This window comes from Phocoena sinus, chromosome 10 (genome assembly GCF_008692025.1).
Source record: "Phocoena sinus isolate mPhoSin1 chromosome 10, mPhoSin1.pri, whole genome shotgun sequence".
Taxonomy (NCBI): domain Eukaryota; kingdom Metazoa; phylum Chordata; class Mammalia; order Artiodactyla; family Phocoenidae; genus Phocoena; species Phocoena sinus.
Window position 1 is genome coordinate 67,631,903 of NC_045772.1, and position 25,990 is coordinate 67,657,892.

At 41.4% G+C, this 25,990-nt stretch overlaps 1 protein-coding gene across 4 annotated transcripts in view; it reads right to left on the bottom strand.

The window, feature by feature from the left end:
* ANO6 (anoctamin 6) overlaps window positions 1-25,990 on the bottom strand; it is a 216,556-nt gene that overhangs the window by 109,873 nt on the left and 80,693 nt on the right. For all 4 annotated transcript variants that reach the window (XM_032644953.1, XM_032644954.1, XM_032644952.1 and 1 more), the window contains one exon: window positions 23,145-23,224. In XM_032644953.1, coding sequence (XP_032500844.1) covers window positions 23,145-23,224 — 80 coding nt within the window. The remainder of the gene's footprint in view (window positions 1-23,144; window positions 23,225-25,990) is intronic.

Here is a 25,990-nt window from a genome sequence, read left to right on the forward strand (position 1 = left end):
TCATCAACTGTGATTCCCCTGTCGGACTGTTAGGTCCCCATATGTGCCTTGGTCATCATCTTCTCAGACCACTTCTCTAGGAATTGATGTTTGCAACCTCATTCAAAGCAAGAAGAAGAAAAACAAATCAGAGCATCTAGTGCCCAGCAAAGCAAAGGACTGTGACAACTCCTATCAGTTGGTTAATGCCTTATAAAGATGTTACTTTTTCTCTTGAAACTCAAGAAGCAGTTTACAAGAATAGCTATTCCTTGTGGCATCAAAATGAGGATGCAGAGGTGTTTCCAAAACAAAATTTAAAAAACCAAGTGACTCATTTAAAACAATGGCACAAAAATGTTAAACTGACTACAGATAATAAATAACACCTTAAAAAATCCTCCTCCCGTCAATTATTGGGAATTTTCAAGAAATAAAATGTTCTGAGGAAATGAGTTTTCAGATGAGCTTTATGCTAATTAAAAGGTTACTTCAACCTTTCTGTGCTCAAAATTTTCTCAAATATAGTACATAATAATTTTTGATTTCTTAAAGAGAGGATATTACACATAATTACTACTAGTATTACTACTGCTCTTATTAAAAAAGTAAAAATGAAGAGAGCCCCAAAGAAGAACAAAGAACATGGGTTTTGGTATCTGGCAGAGATAGGTTCAAATCACAACTCTGTCACATATAACTAGCTGTGTGCCTTTGTGTATATATTTCATCTCTTTAAACTGAATTTACTCACCTGTAAAAGGGGGAAATCACAGAAAGAAATGCAGGATTATTGTGAAGATTGAGGTGATGCATGTAAAGGAATAGCACAGAGCCTAGAACACAGTAAAAGCTCAATAAATGTGAGCTTTTGGTGTTCTTTATTTTAACATGAAACAGTTCTTCATTGATAACTAGCTGTGTTAAGCGCATTCACATACTTTATAATAATTAGGAACTTTCACCTGCATCTTGCAGAACTCTGCCGTTACTCAGATTATGAGGAGTCCATTCTTTTGTTATCAACTTACCAGTCTTTAATAGGTATTCCACTTCCCTTTCATTTACTGCTTATATCTGCTTTGAATTGGGCAACCAGATTAACTGAATCTGTTGAGATTCTTTGAAATTAAGCCTTGGTGCTTTGGTTTGGGATGTCAGAGGCTTTTTAGCTTTCTTCAGGTTCTGAGTAAACTGTGATTGAAGCAAAGGGTCCCATCCCAGAAATGAATAAAATATGGTTAAGGGTGAATACATTATCCCCCTTCCCACAATCTCTTTCGAAAGGGGTCTTATGACATCTGGCATCAAACAGAATGAAAATAATAAGATTAATGAATTATAAATTGAGACAGATAAAAAAAGAATGAAATTTTGCCACTTGCAACAACATGGATGGGCTCGGAGGGTATTACGCTAAGTGAAGTCAGACAGAGAAAGACTAACACTGTATGATATCACTTATATGCGAAATCTAAAAATACAACAAACTAGTGAATATAACAAAAAAGAAACAGACTCAGAGATACAGAGAACAAACTAGTGGTTACCACTGGGGAGAGGGAAGGAGGGAGGGGCAAGAAAGGGGTAGGGGATTAAGAGGTACAAACTATTATGTATAAAATAAATAAACTACAAGGGTATATTGTACAAAACAGGGCATATAGCCAATATTTTACAATAACTATAAATGGAGTATAGCCTTTAAAAATTGTGAATCACCTGTGTTGCACACCTGTAACATATTATACTGTACACCAACTATACCTCAATTTAAAAATAAATAAATAAATAGAGATGGAGAATCAGGGCCAGAGAAAGTAGGAGGAAGAAATGTACTAACCATTGTGACAACTGCAATTGTTGTGATTTCAACATGATATTGGCACAAGGCCTCCTGGCAGCAGGGCAAAAAGGAAATGTGTTCAATGATACAGTCCTTGCTATCAGAAAAAAGGAAGCATTCTGATTTTGGGGGGAGGAAAAAGTTTCATGTGAGATCTTATACAGAAACACCCAGTTTTTGTCCATTTCCCTAACAGACAATGATCTTGGCAAGGAACTGGGGTTATAAAATATAATATACTGGTAACCTTTGACTTTTTAGTCTTTAGTTCTCATATGAAGCAATTAGTCTGCATTTCACTGCTACATCTATTGCTATCACCCTAGTCTGTGCTCTTGACCTTCACTAATTAGATTACAATTAATATCCCAATCCGTCTCCTTGCATCCAGTTGTCCTGTCTGCCAATTCCATTTATATATATATACATATGGATGTTCCTAAATCAACATGTTCAACTCACAGGATTCAAAAACCTTCAGTTTCTCCGAGTGCCCTTTGGAGAAAATGCAAACTTTTCAGATAGGTATTCAGATGTTTCATAATCTGATTATATCTCACATTTGATTTACTATCACTCCCCATTCCTAACCCTCCAACCCCACCATGCTTTCTCATCAGCGTTTGACTGTATCATGCTGCTTCCTGCCTCTCCTCCTTTGCTCACATGATTTCCCCTCCTGAAACCAACTACCCTTTCTCTTTCCCACCTATCCAAATCTTAATTCTCCTCTGAGGTCTAGCTCAGTTCTTCTCTCATGCAGCCTTCCTAACAACTGGGTTCATGTTTCTTTTTCCCCTCCCCGGACTGCTGTCTGTACCAATAGATGTGTGTTCTGTGGACCTCTGGGGATTCCTAAGACCTTTCAGGGGGGCCCATGAGGTCACAAACATTTTTATAATAATACTATGATGTTATTCCTTTTTCTCATTGTGTTAACATCTGCGCTGATGGTACAGAAGCCACGGTGGGTAAAAACTTCCAGCATCTTATGAGCACAACTCAGCAGTGGCACCAAACTGTATGAGTCATCATCGTTATTGTTCACCACCACCTACTCACAGTAAAAAAAGCCACTTCACTTAGGAATGTTCTTGATGAAGCTGTAACAATTACTAACTTTATTAAATCTTGATCATTGAGTACTTGGATTTTTTTTTTTTTTTTTTTTTTTTTTTGCGGTACACGGGTCTCTCACTGCCGTGGCCTCTCCCTATGCGGAGCACAGGCTCCGGACGCGCAGGCTCAGTGGCCATGGCTCACGGGCCCAGCCGCTCCGCGGCATGTGGGATCTTCCGGGACCGGGGCACGAACCCGTGTTCCCTGCTTCGGCAGGCGGACCCCCAACCACTGTGCCACCAGGGAAGCCCAAGTACCTGGATTTTTAATATTCTGTGTGAAGAAATGTAAGTACCCATAAAGTACTTCTGCTGCACATCAAAGTATGATGGTGGTCTTGAGGAAAAGTGCCGTGCAATATTTGAGTTTCCAATTTTTTTCATAGACACCACTTTTACTTGACAGACAACTGACACAAAATTCAGTTATATAAGCTTGAGTATTTGGCAGATATTTTCCCAAAAATGAACAAAGAGAAACTGTCGTTTCAAGGAAAACAACTAACAATATTTATTGCTAATGATAAAATTCGAGCTTTCAAGCAAGTATATATTAGAATTTAAGACAACTTGTGTTTGCCCCTGGGAACTTGACAGCTTCCCAATATTCAATGGCTTTTCTCATGGGATTGATGAAATGGAGATTGGAGGTGTGTCAACAAATGTATTTTTTTCATATTGTATAATGAAACGGGTCAACATTTGTAAGAGCTACTTAACTCAATGAACCAATATTTTCCAACTGCCCTATGCATGGTGATAAACATCATGCTTGGGTAAAGATTCAGTCAAAATGCAAGACATATTCACTGCACCCCGCCACCCCTATATTGCCCCTCCCTCCTTCCCTCTCCCCACTGGTAACCACTAGTCTGTTCTCTATATCTGTGAGTCTGCTTCTTTTTTTGTTTTATTCACTAGTTTGTTGTACCTTTTAGATTTCCACATATAAGTGATAGCATACAGTATTTGTCTTTTTCTGTCTGACTTATTTCACTTAGCGTAATGCCACCCAAGTCCATCCACATTACTTCCACACCCTGGCAATTGTAAATAACGCTGCTATGAACACTGGGGTGCATGTATCTTTCCGAATTACCGTTTTTGTTTCTTTCGGATTTATACCCAGGAGTGGAATTGCTGGGTTACGTGGAAGTTTGTTTAGGACCCTCCACACTGTTTTCCACAGTGGCTGCACCAAGTTACATTCCCACCAACAGTGCAGGAGGGTCCCTTTCTCCACATCCTAACCAACATTTGTTATTTGTGTTCTTTTTGATGACAGCCATTCTGACAAGTGTGAGATGATCTCTCCTTGTGGTTTTGATTTGCATTTCCCTGATGATTAGTGATGTTGAGCATTTTTTCATGTGCCTGGGCAGCTACTTGTAAAAGAATGAACTTAGAACGTCCTCTAACACCACGTACAAAAATAAAATGGATTAAACACCTAGATGTAAGACTGGATACTGTAAAACTCCTAGAGGAAAACATAGGCAGAACACTTTTTGACATAAATCGCAGCAATATCTTTTTGGATCCGTCTGCTAAAGCAAAGGAAACAAAAGCAAAAATAAACAAATGGGGCCTAGTTAAACTTTAAAAAGTTTTGCAAGGACAACCTACTGAATGGAGATGGTCTTTGCAAATGACATGATGAGTAAGGGGTTAATATCCAACATATATAAACAGCTCATACAACTCAACATCTAAAAACAAACAATCCAATTAAAAAGTAGGCAGAAGAACTGAATAGATATTTTTCCAAAAAGGAAATGCAGAAGACCAACAGCACGTGAAAGATGCAAGACAGGCTTTTAATACACAAAAGTTCACTGAAACAGTTTTGCATTTCATGTCACAAGCAATCTTTAAGAAACTACCAGTTGTTGAGTTTTAATGTGGTTTCAAAGAAGAATATTGACAATTACCTGAAAAGGCTTTAAAATACTCCCGTTTTCTACCTACCTATCTGTGTAAGGCTGTATCTATTTCATATACTTCAACCAAAACAACATATTGCAACTTTTAACTGAAGTTAAAAGAAGCAAATAGAAGAATCAGCTGTCTTCTCTTAAAGAGATCTGTAAAATACATAAAATAATGCCACTTACTAATGTAACTAATTAACACTAATTAACACTAATGCCACTTACTAATGTTTTTGTTTTAGAAAAGTCACTTTTCATAAAATATTTATTTTAATGTACACTGAGTTTATTATTGGTTGTGTTTAAATGAATTAATAGTTTTTTCAGTTTTAAGTTATAATACTATCGATATATAATATTGATAGGTATATCCACATAAAAATGCTCTTTGGAGTCAATACTTTATCAAGGGTATAAAGTATAAGAATATAAAAAGTTTAGAACTGTTGTTCTACAGCATTCATTTTAGCTCTTAATTTTGCATTATATAAATTGTAATAGTATGATACAACATACATAGTATAATGTCATCTAACTATTCTTGTGTATACATACTATAATTTTAATTGGATTATAATAATGAAGGAAAAAAACTGTTTTAAACCTTTAACACCTAGGGAAGTAAGACAACAGATACTTGCTGAACTGACGTGAGATAACATATTCAAGTCAAAGGGTTTAATAGAACCATTTTATTCAAGTTCTATAAAGGTTCAGTCTTGTCAGTTTCCAAAGGCTGTTCCACATGGTCTGGAAAATTTAAGACCACACTCCACCCCAATGAGGTTGTCAGTTACTATATTCCATTAACATTTTGAATGGCTATGCTGTTCCATCAAAGTAAAGTATTTTCCCCTATCTCTGCACCTGTAGTTCCCACTTCCTAGAATCTCCCTCTCTCCCTTTTCCATGGCTCACGCCATAAAGAGGCGTGACCTCTTGACCTTCCCGGTAGCTTAGGTCCCCCCCTCACATTCTCTCAGAGCACCTTATACTCATCTTTAAATGTCACCTCTCACAATTTTAATTGTCTAATTATTTATGTAATTATTTGATTAATGTCTATCTCACTAGACTATATGCCCCAAGGGATATTTCAATGACATTTCTCAATTGTACCTACTTAACAGGGTTATAGAAATATTAACTAGATAAATATTATTAAATAAATCAACTGAAATTAATTAACCCTTTATCCTATGACATTTAGTAATAATGATAGCTAAAGCAACAGGGGGGGAAATTCCATTACACATCACAGAAGAAACGAATTGGTGTGATTTCTGTTTTTAAAGGAACTGCTCAGAGAGTAAATCATGGGTGGCACAAGTGGGAATGGGGAGATGGGAGAGACCAGGGAAGAAAGGTGGCAGCCTATTCTTAGTGGGGAGCAACAGACATGAGGAGAAAGGGAAAGGCTGAATCAGCAGGTCGGAAATAAGGGACCGGGAGGATTCTCAGGTTTCCGGCTTGAGCAGCTGACAGGATGGAGATTATATTTACCAAAATTCAGAAAACTGGAAGGGAAATATGATTAGGAGGGGAAGCCTAAGAATCTGTTAGATTTTCAAGTGTCAACACTAGGGGGCTGGGGTTGAGAGGAGAGATCTAAGGCTACAAGTATAAACTTGGGAGCTGTTAACACAGAGCTTGCAATTGAAGCTGAGGAAGTGAGTGTGAGAGGAGCTGGTGAGCAGAGAGAAGCTGGGGCGAGCTCTGAGGACATGGGACAGATAGGAGGGGCTTGGATGTAAGAGGAAGGGAGAGCAGGAAGGTAGACAGACAAGTAGCTGGAAAGATTGTGAAGTGGCCAACCACAGGGTAAACTTTGATCTCCTCCTCCCTCACTTCTGTCTTTCTCTCTCCCTTCCCACCTTCCCAGCCTCCACCCACCCTGCACCAGGACTACCAGGGTAGGTTACTAACTAGACAGCTTGCGTTGTTTCTCCTTCGAGTGCCTCCTGGATCCTCCTGCCAGAGTGATCTCTCTCTGGCTGCACTGTCCGATATAGTAGCTACTAGCCGCATGGGGATATTTAATTTACATGAATTAAAATGAAACAGAATTACAAATGCAGTTCTTCTGTCTCACTAGCCACATTTCAAGTGCCTCCACAACCAGGTGTAGCTAAGTGGGCAGCAAAGACACAGAACAGACGAAAACATGGTCAGAGAAAGTGCCGCTGCTACAGATTTGCTTTGTCTTTTCAGTTCAAGGGTCTAAACCCTTAGTTGGAGACTGCTACATTCCACCCTAAACTGTTTTTTTCACTTCATCTCCTCCCACTCCCCTAGATCAACTCTGTGCTCGATACAAACTGGGCACACCTCACTCTTTTTCACTTTCATTTACTGGCATAGGTCATGCTATTAGGATACCTTCCTGTAGTGTATCCACCAGGATGGTTAGGTTTATGCATTGGCTTGCGTGGGCTTTAATTCCCAGTTATGCAATGAAACACGAATCTAAGAGTTGCTATGAACGTATTTTGTAGATGTGGTTAACATCTGCAATCAGATGACTTTAAGTAAAAGAAATGATCTGAGTGGGACTCATCCAATCAGTTGACTGGCCTTAAGAGAAAAACTAAGGCTTCTCTGAGAAAAAGAAATTCCACCTCTGGACTGCAGTGTCAACCCTTGCCCAAGAGTTTCCAGCCTGCCCTTCCTGCCACTGTGCCCCACAGATTAGAATCCACATTTGTGGAAGCAGGTTCCTTGAGATAACTCTCTTTAATAAATATTTCTCTGCATGTGTGTATTAATATAGATATATATGTGTGTACATACATGTATAGATATATTTCTACACATACATATATACACGTGTACACATGTGTGTTTATGTGCATGATCCTACAGGTTCTGTTTTCTGGCAAAACCTCGACTGGTACAAATTTCAGTACTTAATGAAATGTACCCTTCAAGGTTGCAATATATACTACCTTCTTCAAAATTACAAACCTGATTTTTCAAAGACAATGATTTTGGACCTGGCTGCACATCTGAGTCACCTCTCTAAACTTTTATAAATATATTCAGGTTCTTTATATAAACATATGCAAGAGTAAGATTAGTACGTGAAGGTGGAGCTTGGGCCTTCATGTTTTAAAAGAGTTTCTCCGGTAATTCTAATGCACAGCCGGGTTGAGAACTACAGTCCAAACTGAACTCCTCTGGCATCTCTGCTGTAAGTGCCCCTGGATATCATCAAACACAGCACACTGTCTTACATTCTTTCAACCAACCAACCAACCAACCAACCAACCAGCATCAGTTGCATGACTAACATCTGTCAGATGATAATACAATGTGCAGGGGACAGAGGCATCAGTAATACCCACTCTTGGTCTTGAGGGTAAACACTGAGATATGCTGCTTGGTATTATTCCTTGAAGCACACTGATTAATGAATATTATGTGATGGAATAAGCAAAAATTTTACTGTAAAATTTAGTGAAGCTGAGAGTGGTTTATTCAAAATGGCGCATAAATAGCTCTTATTTCTAGTTCAGCAAGGGTTAGTAAGTGCTCTACATATTTATTAACAGACGGTGCCATTGATATTTTGTAATAATGCCGGGTATGATTAATTCTCAACCCACTGATAATCTGGTAGGTACCTAAGTGCCTGTAACTACTTTCTCAGGCGCATAAGTCACAAATGCTCCTGTGCGCTCTTCTAAGGAGAGCAGCACTAATTCCTGATGCAAACACAGTCTGATTTCATGTGCAAGGGAACAAGAAGGGTTTGGCTGGGCTCAACAATGTGGGGTTGTGGCCATTTCATGGCTAGCTAGCCCTGTGCCAGCAATGTGCTTTGCCAGCTATAAGCCAATCCATAAATGTCAGGTAAGGATTCTCACTTATTATTCTATGAACACGCTTTTCAGAGAGCTAAAATGCTTTTCGATCTCTGTGTAGTCACTGAACAACACTTCTGCGAGGAAATCTACTGCTGATTTTTCTGCTTTTTATTCATGAGAAGACTGAGGTCCTAAAAGGAAAATCGACTTTTTCCCCAAGGGTCTGAGAGCAGAGTCGAGTAGGGACAGAGGGCTCTGATCCCCTGGAATTCTATCCATGCTCAGCTTCCTGGGGGCACTTCTAGAAGAACTTTCCCTCACAAAAAAGAAATTTTTTTTTTTTTTTTAAGAGTAAAAGCGCTTTTCAAAGTCACAGAAGTGCCTCCTCTCGTTCGCCTCTCTTCTTCCTCTTTCACAAGACAGTTTATTTTTTAAAAACACTTAAGGCTAATGAAAGTGCATGAAAGGGTGGTGATACCATTAGCATCACTAAATGATCTGTCAAAATTTTCATTATGTGTTTTTATTCTAAGGGATTTGGACTCTGCAGGCAAATTTTGCTCCAGCTAGAAGTATGGCCCTGACTTGATATATTCTAATTCATATTAACATCGTAAAGATTCGTATTATTGGTTTGCCCATTATAATTAATGAAAATGCTCTTTGGTTGTTATTACGATCTGTCAGATCACATTAATCTACATTTCGAAAAGTGACTTGGGAGAAGGAACCATAAATGCACTTTCTCTTTGAAGGAGCCATTAGGGTTTTCAGGGTAAAAGCATATTTATAATTTTTTGGTTTTGCTTTTGTTTTAACCAGAGACAGACTTAATACATTTGAAACTTACAGTAAAGATGCACTTATTATTGTTGTTGTTGAAATAAGGAAAACTACAGTTAACTATTGGGACTTCAGGAATAAAAGAATTTTAAATCATTTTTCCAAAGCCTCTTAAGCCTTCCAAATTAATGAAGAGTTGGGAGGAACAGCTGCAGTTGAAATCTCACTGGGCTCCCCTTTATCAATTTTCTAGGAATACTGTGAATTCATATTGTGTATACATTTCCACCAAGTTCTGTGTTTCTCTTTAAATTTTTATTTCAACTTTTTATTAACGCTGCTTTTAGGTCATGGCATGGTCAGGTCATTTACCAGCAGACTCTCAGCTTTAACTCAATTCTTTTGCTTCTGTGGGCTTTTTTGGCCATAACTGTGATATGCTTCTAGATGACTTATAATCAAATGAGTTCCATGGTAAATACTGATATTACATCTTTGTTCAGAATGCCCTCAGAATGCCCAGGGCTCCCTGCTTTCCTCATGCATGTTTTTGTCAAATTAACTTTGACATTCCCCAGATAACAGATAGCTCGCTGAATTTCAAATGGGATGCATTGTGGGGCAGGAATTCACAAAGCATGTTACAGTCAAGGGTTTCTGAAAATAGGGGAATAAAACCAGGTAGAATGAACACTGTTACGTGGAGGAAAGGGTTTTAATCAATTACATAGTTTGGCAGCTGATGATGACAGGTTGAATGAGGGAAATATAAAATGAAATGAAAGCAACTCAAATTCATCTGTGAGACACATATAACTGACTGAAGTAGTACGTTCCCGGAAACATCCTCTCTTTCCCTCCTTCCCCGCTTTCCATCAACTACTACGACTGAACTACATTCGGTCCTGCTGCACATGAAACATGCATGCCCTTCCTTTCCTCCCACATTGGCTCGTTCAACCATTCATAATCTCCTGCCTAGACTGTTATCCAGTATGTCTGTATGTAAACTACTCCAAGGAACTAAGGTAGTTTAATTATGAGAACGTCTTTCCACTGAAATGAAATCTGTCTGCCTATATATACCTCGCATCCATGGGTCTTAATACCATATTTTGCACCTTCATCCACCTATTACGATTGTCGAATATTTAAAGTTGTTGTCATGTTCTTGCCTGTGTCAGGATCCACCACCACGCTCATCTTTCTCCTCTCAGTATGCTTCCCCTTAAAATGGAGCACCCAGACTGGCAGGTGGCTTTACCAATACTGAACACGAGAAGCTTAGTACTGTCTTGGTTCTGAACACATGGGTACGAATGCAACCCAGATTTGCATAAACTTTCGGACATTGTTATTACATGCTCGATTCATACTGAGTTGAATTAACCAAATACCTAACCTCTTCATGTGATCAGTCATGAGCCTCAGCTCTTATGATCTTTCCTTAGGCGGATGATCTTTATGAATTAGGCACAAGAGCTGACTTTAATTCATATTGATTTTTGTCTCCTCTAGAAATTCATTTCCATCCATTATTCCAGAGTCTTGGTAAGATCAGTTACCCAGATAAGCACACTCTCACTAGGCACACATTTCTTCATTCTGTATTTAAATGCGATTTTTTCCCACACATCTTGCTAAACTCAAAACACAAAATATCTGTGGCTTTCGCCTGTTCTACAAGCCTAATCATGCCCATTAAAAAAAAAAAGGTAACGTGCTCTCAGTTTGACATGACTTATTTTTACTGAACTTATGTTGGTTCCTGATGACCTTTTCTTTTTTTTTTTTTAACATTCACAACCCACTTGCTTAAAAAAAAATCTCAGCTGTTATATCCCTGGAGATTAATGCTCCAGCTTCAATGTCTCCATTTATCAGAATTCAGTCTATGCCCAGCTTCCAATCTAACCCCACCCCTTTTGAAAACTGTCACATTTGTTCCTCCCGCTACTCTTCTGGCACCTGTCCTGGTCCCCACATCACCTCAAGATGACCAACTGTGGTCCCATGAGCAAAGTTATAAGCTCTTTTAATACCCTACTGGATACATAATTTTTCTAGTCAGGAAATTTAATTCCTTTGGAATAACTGTATTCCTTTCCAAAACTGTCTCATGCAGCATGGACCTCTATAGCCCCTTACCAGGACTTGAACCATTTCAATCTAAAGATCACCTTCATTAGCAGAAAAGACAAAAGTTGTAATACAGAAGCTGATAAGCTCTTTTCTTCTCTGTCATCTTGTACCATTAAATTGTTTTCCTCAGGTTTGGGACCCATCACTGCTTCTTTAAGGCCTAACATAACTCAGAATCAATCCTTTTCTCTTTCACTTATGACGCTAAGCATTTGTTCACAAGCCTCAACTCACTCACTCACTCTGCACTTCAGTTTTATTCACACTCTTTTAGTAATAATGGAAAAAAAATAAGATTGGAGTGTTCCAAAGGATTAGTGCTAAAGCACAGAATGATAATTTATTAGCACTCTGCATTCAACTGGCTTTAGCTAATCTGGCCTGGCTGGGCCTAGAAGCCTACTCACCATTTATGACTGTTTCTCTGGGAAAACACATCCTGCATTCCAAAAACATGACTCGGAAAGAAATTTCTGAGATCTTTGCATCTTGGACTGCCTATTTTTGCTCCTACCCTCCAATCCTAACAAATCCACAAATGTAGCTTCTGAATCAGCCACATAAAACAGATGAGTAGGTCCCCCTTCCCCATATTCAGGCAAAACACCATCACCTTGTTCTCTTGAATGCACAAAAAGCTTTCAACGCTGAAATGCCCTGTGAATTCTTACCACAAAAAAATGGGCCAATTTAGCAATGCTTACTATCCAGTTTATCTTTGATATCATTTCTCTTTCTGAGCCTCCTTTTGCTAAATTAATGTTCTTTTGTTTGGTCCCCCCCACCACCTTTAAAAAAAAATTTTTATTGGAGCATCGTTGATGTACAATGTTGTGTTAGTTTCAGGTGTACAGCAAAGCGAATCAGCTATACATAATTTTTCAGTTTCTTTTCCCATATAGATTATTATAGAATAGTGAGCAGAGTTCCCTGTGCTATACAGTAGGTCCTTATTAGTTACCTATTTTATGTATAATAGTGTGTATATGTTAATCCCAATCTCCTAATTTGTCACTCTCCCCCACCCCTTTCCCTTTGGTAACCATAAATTTGTTTTCAAAATCTGTGAGTCTGTGTCTGTTTGGTAAATAAGTTCATTTGTATCACTTTTATTAGATTCCACACATAAGTGATATCATATGATATTTGTCTTCTCTGACTGACTTACTTCACTTAGTATGATAATCTCTAGGTCCACCCATGTTGCTGCAAATAGCATTAATTCATACTTTTTTTATAGCTGAGTAACAGTCCACTGTATATATGTACCACATCTTCTTTATTCATTCTCCTGTCAGTGGACATTTAGGTTGCTTCCATGATCTGGCTATTGTAAATAGTGCTGCAGTGAACACTGGGATGCATGTACCTTTTCAAATTACGGTTTTCTTCGGATGTATGCCCAGGAGTGGGATTGTGGGATCATATCGTAGTTCTATGTTTAGTTTTTTAAGGAGCCTCCATAGTGTTCTCCATAATGGTTGTACCAATTTACATTCCCACCGACAGTGTAGGAGGGTTCCCTTTTCTCCACACCCTCTCCAGCATTTATTGTTTGTAGACTTTCTGATGATGGCCATTCTGACCCGTGTGAGGTGTTACCACACTGTAGTTTTGATTTGCATTTCTCTAATAATTAGTGATGCTGAACATCTTTTCATGTGCTTTTTGGCCATCTTTATGTCTTCTTTGGAGAAATGTTTCCTTTTTTAGTTGTGTTTCTTTTCCGTTTTAGTTTAGTGAAGTTAGTGCCATAAAGTTACAAGGCAAAGCCACCCTATTTCTCTGTTTATAGAAAGCACAAGAGTGTAAGTCCAAATAAATAAATACTTGAACGGAAGAGTCCTGCTTTATCCCCAGTCTTCTGGATCCTGAAGATCGTTGGAGTTTGAGGCAGACTTTGGGACTTAAGTTGGATTTCTTGGGATTCGCAAGGAAGACCTTGGACTGACCATAAAATAAACCTTATTCTCTCTCAATAGCCCCAGCACCAATTCAGTTGCCTCAGGGACGTTTAGACCAGAAATAACCAAAATGAAGTCTAGATTTGTGGTGGTGTGTGGGGGGGAACAAAGATGAAAATGGATCCTTGAGCCTACTTTTAAAGAAAACTTGACCAACCACTTTGAATCAAAACATGAAAACAAAAATCTACAGACCCATAGGCAGTTGGCTCTGATTTTTCTCTCAGACCATTCCCATGTCAGGAAAAAGAAGTAAGATTGAGGTTCTCCTGGTTCTATGTGCCACTTCCAGAGTATTACTCTCCAATGTTCTTGGAGGAAGAAAAACAGTTCCATGTAGGTCCATGCAAGTAGAATATACCCCTGGAGTTTCCCAGAGCCTAGCATCTCCTACTTCCCAGCTGCTGCTACTGGTTCGTTGAAAATCTGGCCCTGGCTCACATTTCCCTCTCTGTTCCAAGTCCTCCATCAGACAAGAAGCACATCTGCATCCACAGACATGACCAGTGCACCTTGGTCCCTTAGTAGATGGACCCCTTATCTCCAACGGTCTCCCTTTCATCCATTAACGGCCATGGTCCCATCCTGGACCTTGTTATCACTTGAAAATCTTCCATTTCAAAGTCACTTACTCAAGAATCCCTCTTTCTGAAGACACCATCATCTTCTCATTTTACAGTGACCTCAGAGGCCCCATGACTTTTTCTAATCAATCTGCAGATCCTCTTTTTCTTCCCTCCCCTCCTTTTTTAAGGTTACACTTCCCAGGTCATCCTTTCAGTAAACACTCTTGCCAGATCTCTTTCCATCATGCCCGTCGAGCAAAGCCCCAGCTCTGGCTACAGCCCACTATGCCCTTTCTCGGTGTCTGAGTGATGCCGGAGAAAGCCACAGCAGGGCAGCTTGGTATCATTGCAAATTCAGGCCCCTCAGCCCTACAGGGGCCCTCACCACTGCCCAGAGAGCCTAGCACTTTTTCTAGGTTTCTCCAGGTCAGCTTGGTCCCCGCTGACCGGGCCCCTGACCTGGTCGTGCTCAGTGTTCTCTTCACTCTCAGCAGCTGAGAATTGAAGCTGTCAGATGGGAACTCCCTCAGCTTCTCTCCATCGAGTCCATAAACCAAGAGCATCTGCCCTCCACAGCTGTGCCTGCCTGAGACGCTGCTCCTCCTACCTAATGAGGACTCCTCCACATCTACAAACCATTCCACGGCCTTTTTCAAGGCAGCTCTCTCCTCTAGAGCAGGGGTCCCCGACCCCCGGGCCACGGACCAGTGCCAGTCCGTGGCCCATGAGGAACTGGGCCGCACAGCAGGAGGTGAGCAGCGGGCAAGCCAGGGAAGCTTCATCCGCCGCTCCCTGCTGCTCCCCACCGCTCCCCACCGCTCACGTTACGGCCTGAACCATTGCCCCCCCACCCCGTCCGTGGAAAAATGGTCTTCCAAGAAACCGGTCCCTCGGACCGAAAAGGTTGGGGACTGCTACTCTAGAGTCACCTGTTCCTCTCACATGGATACTTCCTATCAACATGTAAATGTGTGCAAGTCTCTCCACTTGACAGAAGGTAATCATCCCTGGCCCTCATATTCTCCTCCAGTTTTCTCTCATTCACTAGCCCTTCAAACTCCTTCCTTGATAGAGAGGTCAGTATTTTCTACTTCCTTTTCTCCTTCTCATTCCATAACCCACTCTAATCTGGATTAAAGTAGCGTCCTCAACACTCCTGAGGAGCAGGAGGACACCAGTGACCTCAATGCCTTTTCTTTATTCATCTCACTCAGTGGTTGTCAAATGGGGACACTTTTGGTGATGTCTGGAGGTATTTGGTGATCACAACGGGGGAGAGGGTCCTTTGCATCTCATGGGTAGAGGCCAGGGATGCCGCTAAATATCCTACAATGCATAGGACAGCCTCCTACAACAGAGAAATCCAGGCCAAAATGTCAGTGGTGCTGAGGTTGAGAAATCCTAACGTGATGATCCCTACGCAACACCTGAAACTACTCATCACTTCATCTGTTTCTCAGCTTCTATCCTCTCACTCTCCAGATTTTCCTCCTACCTCTCTGGTGTTCTCCTTCTGGAGCTATCTATTGATTCTTGAGTCACTGCCCCTTATTCCTTGGAGATTTAAGCCTTGGTTCACTGTTACTTCTCCAACACACTACTCCTGACATAATCCTTGGGGCTCTCCTTATCCACATATATAATCCTTCCCACACCCTGTCTGTGCAAATCCACCCTGCCTCAGCCCAAAATTCCAGTGCTCATAGCCCAGACCTGGTCTGTACCACTTACTACGCCTCCCTCAGTTATAAACTGAGGGAGGAGACTGAGACTCTTCAACTACCACCTCCTATTTTTCCAGCTCATGCTCTTCAATACCCCAAACTCCAAAAATTACCAAACCCCACTAGGGTAGAAATCTATTGATCCTATTGCCCCATCTTCCTCATGTCTGTGGTCCTCTACTCTTGCAAACACCCTGCAACTCTCTTACCCTTGTCTTGCTTTGCTGAACTGACCTGGAGAAACCTCTAAACAGGTAAATCAAATTCTGCCTGCTCCACACCTACTCCCCTAAGCTGGACTTAAATGGGAAAAGCAACTAACCTCAAGTGGGCTCTTAGGGCTGCCAGGCAGTCATGTCCCATTACCCAGTGCGTTCACTCTCAGATGATGTCTCATACCTTCTCTCTCTTCAGATCTCTTCATCTCTCTTCCTTCCTCAATCTTAGCTAATGGCTTTTTTCCCATTTCACTGATAAACGAGAAGCAGTCAAGAAAAAACTTCAACAAGCTCCTACTAGCAGATCTATTGATCTAATTCCACCTGGGTCCTAATACACTGGCTTCCCTCCTACTTCTAAGAATGAACTGTCTCTGAAGCTCTAGGTGGATGCCCACTTCTCCTCCCATAAGGAGGAGATTCCATCCCCTTCTTGCCCTCTCAAGGTCATCACTCCAGAAATTCTTCCCCCTCACTCCTGCCTTTTCAAAGTTTCTCTCTACTGGATTATTTCCATCACTTTACAAACAACCATTCCTGCCATCTTAAAACTAACTAGATAAATTTTAAAACTCTTTTCAACCTAACGCCCTTGCAGATATTACCCCTTTCTCTGTATTCTTGTTCAGCAAGAACTTTTGAAAGTGTTATCTAAATGCCAGTAACCAATTCCTCTTCTCCCATTCCATTCTGAATCCTCTCTAATGAGCTTCTGGGTCCCCAGCACTCAGCTGAGACCTCTCTTGTCAAGGTCTCTGCCATATTGCTAAATCCAACCTCCCATCCTCATCAGCATCATTTGGGCATTCCTTCCTACTTTATACTTTCTTCCTTTGGCTTCCAGTACTCTCCTTGTTTTTCGCCACCTCACTGGTTCCTCCTTCTCAGTCTCCTCTGCTGATGCTTCCTCCTCTCTCCCTGACCTGTAAACACTTGAGCCCCCCCAGGGCTCAGGCCAGGATTTCTTCCTGATTCATCTCTCTCCCTCCCTTGCTGCTCATCTCCAGTCCCATAGCTTTAAATACTGTTCGTGTGCTGACAACTCCCAGGTCTCTAGCTAGATCCTTTCCTTGAACTTGGACTGGATGTCTCAAGCTTGACATACCCAGAACAGAATTTTGATTTTCCTCTGAAGAGTCTCCCTTCCAGCTGTTCCTTCCATAGTCTTCCAGGTCAAAAATCTTGGGAGTCATCCTTGATGGCTCTTTCTCACACACCTCACAGGTGATCTGTCAAAAAAGCCTGTTGGTTCTACCTTCAAAACATTGCCGAGAATTTGAGTATATCTCACTGCTGCCATAGTTAACACTCAGGACCAAGCCACCACCATCTGTCACTTGGATTCCTGAGAAGCCCAATAGACCTTCCTGCTTCTGCTCTGTTCCACCACGCTGTTCTCACAACAGCCAAAGTGATCCTGCTAAAACTAGGTGAGGTCAGGTAAAGTCACCCTTCTGCTCATACCCCCCAGTTTATCTCGCCAAGGGTTACCCTTGAGAACTAAAATATTGCCTGCCATATCAGTAAACAAAGCTTGTTGCTTCACATTGCAGCCGCCTGGACGGTGAGCTGAGGGAACTCAGGATGGAGACAAACAGGATGCCCACTGCCAAGCTCATCTAGCAGTCAGCCGCTGCAGCCACACCCATACAATGCACCTGAGGAGACTGGCCCCCGGAAAGCTAAGGTGCATGTCAAAGGAGTGATTTCCGTGAGCCCAGACTCTTGCATCTTCCCATACATAGAAAAGCAATAAATTCTTTAACTTGAGATAGCTGGTTTTCTTTTCTTAACAGTAATCCTTTAATGTTCTGACTACCTGGTCTTTTGTTGCAAAAACTTCTATATATCCTGGCTTCCCTCCCTGCTTCTTCGGAGCAGTCTCTCAGAGTTATTTGAGATGCTGTCTCCCAGGCTTGAAGTCCTAAGAAAGTCCACCAAATAAAACATAACTCTCAACTTTTAGGTTGTGCATTTTTTTCAGACAACACCCTCAAATAACTTCCCAACTCAAAGTAAAACCAAAGTGTTTACAATCGCCTGTAAAGTCCCCACTAGCTACTGTTCTCACCACCCTTCATTCTACTCCAGTCACATTGGCCTCCTTTCCCCAAACCTTCCACCAACTCCCACCGCAAGACCTTTGTTCCTGTTGTTCCCTCTGCCTGGAATGCTCTTCATCTAGTTTTCCAAAGAGTTTGCTCCAGCATCCCTGCTTCAGGTCTTTCCACTGATCACCTTCTCAGTGAGATTTGCCCTGTACACCTTGTTGAAAACTGTAACCAACTCCCTCTGCAACACACACATATAATCCTTCCTTTATTTTTCTCTGAAGGATTTACCATCATCTGACATGTTGTGTTTTATTTATTTTGTGTTTTATGTTTCCCCTACCAAAATGTAAGCTCCACACGTGCAAGGATGTCTTCTGTTTGTCCGCTACAGTGCTTAAAATAGTAGACATCAAATAAATATTTGTTGACTGAATTAAGATTTTAACTCTTTCTTCAAGGTCACATCTATTTTCATCTAAAGACAAACAAATTTGAATTTCAGGAAATCAACTGTTTTCTCTATTAAGCGGTATCTTCTTTCAAAAAGGGAGCCAGTTACACAAAATTCCAAATGGCATAAGAACTCTTCCGACCTCCTTCTCTCTGCATAACCATGAGTACTGAATGAAGGGAACATATTTGCTCCACTTTAATCCTCATCTTCCCGAGTCTCTTTTCCTTTTCTAAATCCTGAGGTTTCTCATCGTCTTCCCTGGTTTACCCTGTTGTAATCCTAATATTCTTTTGCCAGCCCAAACTCTATCTTATTACTTACACCAAATTTGGTAGAAGGTAAACAAAGGGAAACATCATCAACTGGCATGAGACAAGACGCTATAAGAAATCCTCCTGCCTCTAAAAAGCCCAGGGAGTCATAAATAAACCTCAAGTTCTGGAAAGGCCGAAAGAGACGGTATTACTATTGAGACTTAGATCATAAAATGTAATTCCTTAGCCTTCTCTTTCCTTCCACGTGTTCTCATGTTGACTGCAGCCTGGTTTCTATCCAGCGTGCTGCAAGCAGATTCACCGTTGCTAGATCAGAGTTCCTCCCCATACCCCATCCTTCACCCCATGTATACTCAGGCAATCAGACCCATGTGAGTTCCTGGGTCAGTGCCGACAGAGGCAGGGTTTCTAGAAAGAGCCTTGACCACTACCCAACATTTCCCCCTACTAACCCCTCAATCCCCAGGTTTTTTTCCTACTCCCTGGGGCTTGGGATCAACCTGGGGTCTGCTGGGGCAGTCACGCTGGCTGGGCCCCTGCAGTGACGCCTAGATCACCTTTGCTCTTAACTACATCTGGGATTGGGAGCACTGTTGGGAGCCTGGGATGCCCTACATCTGTGCTGCCATGCTGCAGGACCGCCTTTATATGCTCCATCCCCAGGTGGATGGCTCCCCATCCTTGGTTCTAACCAGCTTGGCCAGTGCTGCAGTCTCTACTTCTAGTCTGAACTCCTACAAGTTTATCTGGGTCTCTGGTACTCAGTTCCCAGCCTCACTCTGGTCAATCCCTTTCCTCAGAGTCTGATACCTGTCACCACACACCCCATCTACTTTCAGGGTCCGTGTCCCAAAATGATGGTCACCAATCCCATGGGCCCAGAGCATCCGACCATGCCACCGTTTCCTCGACAAGTTCCCTCTTGAACTAACTGCTTTGAAAATTCTAATGTAATGAATTACAGTTCATTGGCACAAGGGAACAGAAAATGTCAGAGAAGATATCAGTGTCAGAGGAAAAAACCAGCATGGCGCTGTACACCTTAAACTTACACTGTGCTATATGTCAATTATATCTCAATAAAACTGGGGGAAAAAACGGCATGGGAAAATGTTCAGGATAAAACATTAAGTTAACAAAGCAGGTTATAAAACAGATTTTCATTGTGCTTAAACAAAAAACTGAACCACGACAGAGATGGTTTCCCACCAGAGTGAGATAACCAAGGGACTCTCTGTAAGGTCAGCCCTTAGCCAGGTCCCTTTCACCTTGACCCTCACCCACACATGCACCTCACCTCGGAGTGGATCTATGTCTAGTTTCAACATGTTCGCAGCTCCTCACAAGCTTTGGGGTGGCAACAACACACGCACCTATGTTCACGTCTTCATTCACCTTTTAACATGTCAGCGTGGTTTGGCTAAACTCACCCACTTCAGCCCACAGAGTGAAGCAGACAGTGGGGAGGGGCAACGTGATCACGGGACAAACTCTGCCCTGCAAGAGGGCTGCTATCTGCAGGCACATGAGGGATTCACAACAGCATTTCTTTACCCGTGATTTATGTAGACTACACGGCAATACTTTGTCTGACTAGTCACACTACACACCTGAACTGGGAAGGAAACCTTTAATGTACTTATCATGCCATAAGGAGCACTGCTCTCAGGCCTTGTTTCAAACGAAAGAAAAACAAATTCTGAAGGAAACTAATAATGATAAGGATTTTGTCCTCCCTCTTGGCCAAACTATATAACTATATAAATACTATATAAATACAAAACTATATAAATACATTCCGTACAAAAACACTGGGCTCTTCATCCTTCTAAAATCTGAACTATTTGAGGATAAGGCCTGAGTAAACATGGTCTATGCCTTGCTTTATTTCAGTTCAACTCAGCAAACTGCGGCTGGACCTTCCGAAATGCCACCCGGAGAAGAACAGAAGGCTGATTATCCAGTTCCTTTTATTCTTCTCTCTCTTTTCTGTTTCCAATTTTGCTTTGCCTTTGGGCTCTTTTTTTTTTTTTTTTTTTTTGGCATATACATAATTTATTTTTTATTTTGGGGGGCTCTTTTTGCTCCCAGTTTTGTACTGGTGTCCCTGTTTCTAATTTAAGATTTTGGTTTGGATCAACTTAGCTGACTCTGTCCTGGCATGTGCATAATCTGCCACCTCCCCAACTGCAGCCACCCATTCTGACCGATGTTGTAACTTTCTGCCTACAAAAGAGGCTTCCCTTAAATATCAGGCCTGAGTCCCCTGAGTACCCTATTCTCAAGGCAGCTTCTATACCTCCTGTTTGTTTACCATGGAGACAGCTCAGGAAATACATGTTTACTATGGAACTGGGAGTACATGGGCTACTGTGATGCTGACGAGAAAATACAAGCAGCTATGTACGTGCTACACAAAGATGTGGCAGGCAATGATCATCAGATGTGTGAAAATTTATAAAGCACAAGAAAATCACAGATTCCTCCCTGAATATGATATGAACACACAATTAGAGAAAGATAATAGCCAGGATATAGAGATCTGATATCAACCACACAAATAAGGAAACTGTGATTAACAATTTCAGCATCAGGGCTTCCCTGGTGGCACAGTGGTTAAGAATCCACCTGCGAGTGCAAGGGACACGGGTTTGAGCCCTGGTCCAGGAAGATCCCACATGCCTCAGAGCAACTAAGCCCGTGCGCCACAACTACTGAGCCTGCGCTCTAGAGCCCGCGTGCCACAACTACTGAGCCCATGTGCCACAACTACTGAAGCCCATGCAGCTAGAGGCCCTGCTCCGAAACAAGAGAAGCCACCACAGTGAGAAGCCTGCGCACCACAACAAAGAGCAGCCCTCGCACAGCAACAAAGACCCAACACAGCCAAAATAAATAAAGCTATTAAAAAAAAAAAGCAGTTAGAAAATAACAAAACAGAAAAAGGTCAGCTCCATGAGTCTGTACCAATATCATACTCAAACGTGAAATATCTGTGTCAGTTCTACTTTGGGGCTGTAATGGCAGAAGTCAGAAAAAAACACAAAACTGCTCTGTTACTTTAAGATGCAGGAATACTGGTGAGCATTCACAATTTTGCTGCACGGAAAATCTCACTGAATATAATAGAGAAGTCATTGAATACTATGTCTTTCCATTATATCCAAGTGATTTTCACAGTAGGCAATCTGCTAGTACACCACAGGAGTCCCACACTTTGAAATAAAATGGCATTGTGGATAGAGTCTCATGTGCCATCCCTTTTCAGTCCAGAGACCTGCCTAGTTTCCTTACTCTTGGCTGAATTGAGGGGACAATCCATAAAGAGTGTGTGAGAAGAGGGAAAGCACATAATGAGGTGGTTTTTTGTTGTTGTTTTTTTTCCGCTATCAATAATATAATTGTGCTCTGCTGATTACTGGAGTGGTGACTATACATCATACTTTGAAAATTAAAAAAAAGATTTTTCCATTGCTAAGTTGGTAGACAAGCCATTTGCAGCAGGGGGCAAAAATCAGTAAATCTAGGTGGATCCTGGCATGCTTTCCTTACACATCTGGTGCAATAACATGGTATAGGAATTAGAGACATACTTCTTCCCATCACCCTCTTCAAATAAGCCTAACATAAAATCTATTTAGTAAGGACATTCTCCACCAGGCATCCTATGTGCTTAATTTTCTTTAAACAAGGCATTAATAAAATCACAGTAGCATCTAATAAGATTTTTAATTCCTTGAGGGTAGGAACCATGGCTAATCTTTAATGAGTCTAATTTAGTAAGAGCACTTAGTTCCCTTCTTAGCAGAAACAACCAATAGAACATCCCTAGCCCTACAAGATGTATCCATATAGGTTGTGCTACTGAGGCTCCAGAATGAAAAAGGAATTGGACTGGTCAGTGTACCTGGATGTGCTCAGTAGAGACTGGTTTCCAGAGTTTTTGACAGCTGAGACTGGTAGCAAGGGCATCAATGAATAAAGGGGGAGTTTCAGACACACAGTGCTATTTTACTGCAGAACAAGTTCCCATTTGCTATTACAAGCAGCGTGAAGAGCGAGCTTACAGTGCATGATGCCAAGACACTGTAGTTCAGGAACGTGCGCCCCAGAGGACGAGAGCTTTGCACACAGAGTCCTAACAGCGAGGCCTGTGCCAAATCTAGAGGCACTGAAGGCAAGAACTCATTTAAAAACAAAACAAAACAAAACACCCTCTTTCTCCACTTTGTGAGAAACCTCTAGCTAACTGATACAAATTTAAGATAGAGTGGTAGTACTCACAAACTCCGGGGTTCGGAAATCCTGCTGACTTTCCAGTGATCCAAAACCGGAGACAATTGTCTGTTCAAGGTTTTCCAAGACTGAAAAGAAACAAAAAAACGAATAAATAAATGAGCATGATCTTCGTTGGCTCACATACTGTTTTTTGCTTTTAAGTCAGCAGCATTGGCTTAACTATTTTTAGCATGTGTGGCACACTTACAGGTTGACATTATTTAAGGCTTTTGGAAATCAGGACACTCAAAATCTTCAGCAGCTATTTCATCTACTGGACAATGCCACACTTGTAGGATATTAGGTCCTAAAATGCTCTAAGGCTAGATCTACCATGGAAAATCACTTAGCTTCTACATGGAAGGACATGGCAACTAACTGTTATAAAATTCCAGCTCAGGAACACTTTAGCCTATTGATGTTCTTTTTTCTTTCACATGTCAGGGAACTGATGTGGAGTCATTTTAGGGTATAATTTTCCATTTTAAAATCTGTTGACTGGCACTATCTAACAGAAATATACTGGGAGCCCAACAGAATATTCTAGTAGCTACATTAAGAAAGAGAAATAGGTAAAATTACTTTTAGTAGTAAGATTTATTTAACCTGATATACCCAGATTATCATTTCAACATGTGTGTATTCAATATAAAAAATTATTAGTGAACTATTTTACATTTGGGGGGTATTCTTATACTCACAACACATCTCAATTTGGACCAACCACATTTCAAAAGCTCAATAACATCATGGGACCAGTGGTTGCTACACTGGACAGCACAGTGTTAGAGGGATAAAGGAACCAAATCCAGAAGGTGGGTTGTTCTGCAAGACACTAGTCTCCTCTTGTAAACACGTTCCTGATGTGAATAAAAGGGACTGTTCCAGATTAAAAGACACCAAGAGAACAAAACAACCATTTGCAGTGTGTGGTTCTGGGCTGGATCCTGGTTTAAACAATCCAGATATAAAAGACTTAAAAGCAAACTGCGAAAATTTGAATACTGATTAAGTGTTGGGTTATATTAATATCGATAAGTATAACCACGTAATTTTGGCCATGTAGAAAAATGTTCTTAGTTAAATAAACTTACATAAATAGTCAAATATTATTAAGCATTTAAATAAATTTAAATAAATATTCTCATTTATCAACAGGTCCAGCCTCTTCAACAAATCAATGACATGAAAAAGGTAGACTGTTAGAGATTTAAAGAGCCCTACGGAACAGAACTCCAATGTGTGTTTTTTCCCACACAACTGAACAATTAATTCAATTCTGACACGAGCTACCTGAAGGTAGCATCAGATTCCACAGTTTATGGGCTCAAGACTGCCCCCATTTCAGATGCCAATTGGAAGTCCATGTTGTCACCTGTGCTTCTAACTGGCTATAAATTGGAGGTTCCCACCACCCTCTCCTCAGGCTCAATTAGTTTGTTAGAGTGGCTCACAGAACTCAGAGAAACATTTATTACATTTACCAGTTTAGTATAAAGGATGTTATATAAAGCAGGGGTCCCCAACCCCCGGACCGGTACCGGTGCCTGGCCTGTTAGGAACCGGGCTGCACAGCAGGAGGTGAGTGGCGGGCAGGTGAGCGAGCCAAGCTTCATCTGTATTTACAGCCACTCCCCATCGCTCACATTACCGCCTGAGCTCCGCCTCCTGTCAGATGAGCGGCGGCATTAGATTCTCATAGGAATGCAAACCCTACCGTGAACTGCGCATGCGAGGGATCTAGTCTGCGTGCTCCTTATGAGAATCTAATGCCTGATGATCTGAGGTGGAGCTGAGGCGGTGACGCTAGCGCTGGGGAGCGGTTGCAAATACAGATTATCATTAGCAGAGAGGTTTGACTGCACACAGACCATAATCAATTGCTTGTAGACTCATATCAAAATTCTATCAGTGAGCGGCAAGTGACAATTAAGCTGCATCTTACGGAGTAGACTGGACATAAGCAACACACGTCGGGTGTCACTGTCTCCCATCGCCCCCAGATGGGACCATCTAGTTGCAGGAAAACAAGCTCAGGGCTCCCACTGATTCTGCATTATGGCGAGTTGTATAATTATTTCATTATATATTACAATTATGGCGAGTTGTATAATTATTTCATTATATATTACAATGTAAGAATAATAGAAATAAAGCGCACAATAAATGTAATGCCCTTGGATCATCCCGAAACCATCCCCCGCCCCTCCCCCGTCTGTGGAAAAACTGTCTTCCACGAAACCGGTCCCCGATGCCAAAAAGTTTAGGGTCCTCTGTTATAAAGGATACAGATGCACAGCCAGATGAGGAGGTACAGGGGCAAGGTGTGTGGGGAGAGGTGCAGAGCTCCCATGCCCTCTCCAGGTGCCCTGCTCTCCCCACAACTCCACCTGCTCACCAACCTGAAGCTCTCCAAACCCTGTCCTTTTGGGTTTTTATGGAGGCTTCATTACAGAGGCATGACTGATTGACGATCAGTGGCCATCGGTAATTGATTCAATTTGCCCCTCTCCCCTACCCCGGGGGTCAGGGGGGTGGGACTGAAAATTTCTACCCTCTAATCACTTGGTGGGTTCCCTGGGCAGCCAGCCCGGCTCCTTTGGTTGCCTAGGGGCTGTCCAAGCACCTCATTAACATAACAAAGGGCATCTTTATCCCTCTCATCATGTTGGAAATCCCAAGAGTTTTAAAAAAAGGAGCTCTGTGGGAATTCCCTGGCGGTCCAGTGGTTAAGGCTCCACACTCTCACTGCTCCAATCCCTGTTTGGAGAACTAAAACCCCACAAGCTGCGAGGTACAGACAAAAAGTAATAATAATTTTTAAAATAAATAAATAAAAAAGGAGCTCTGTG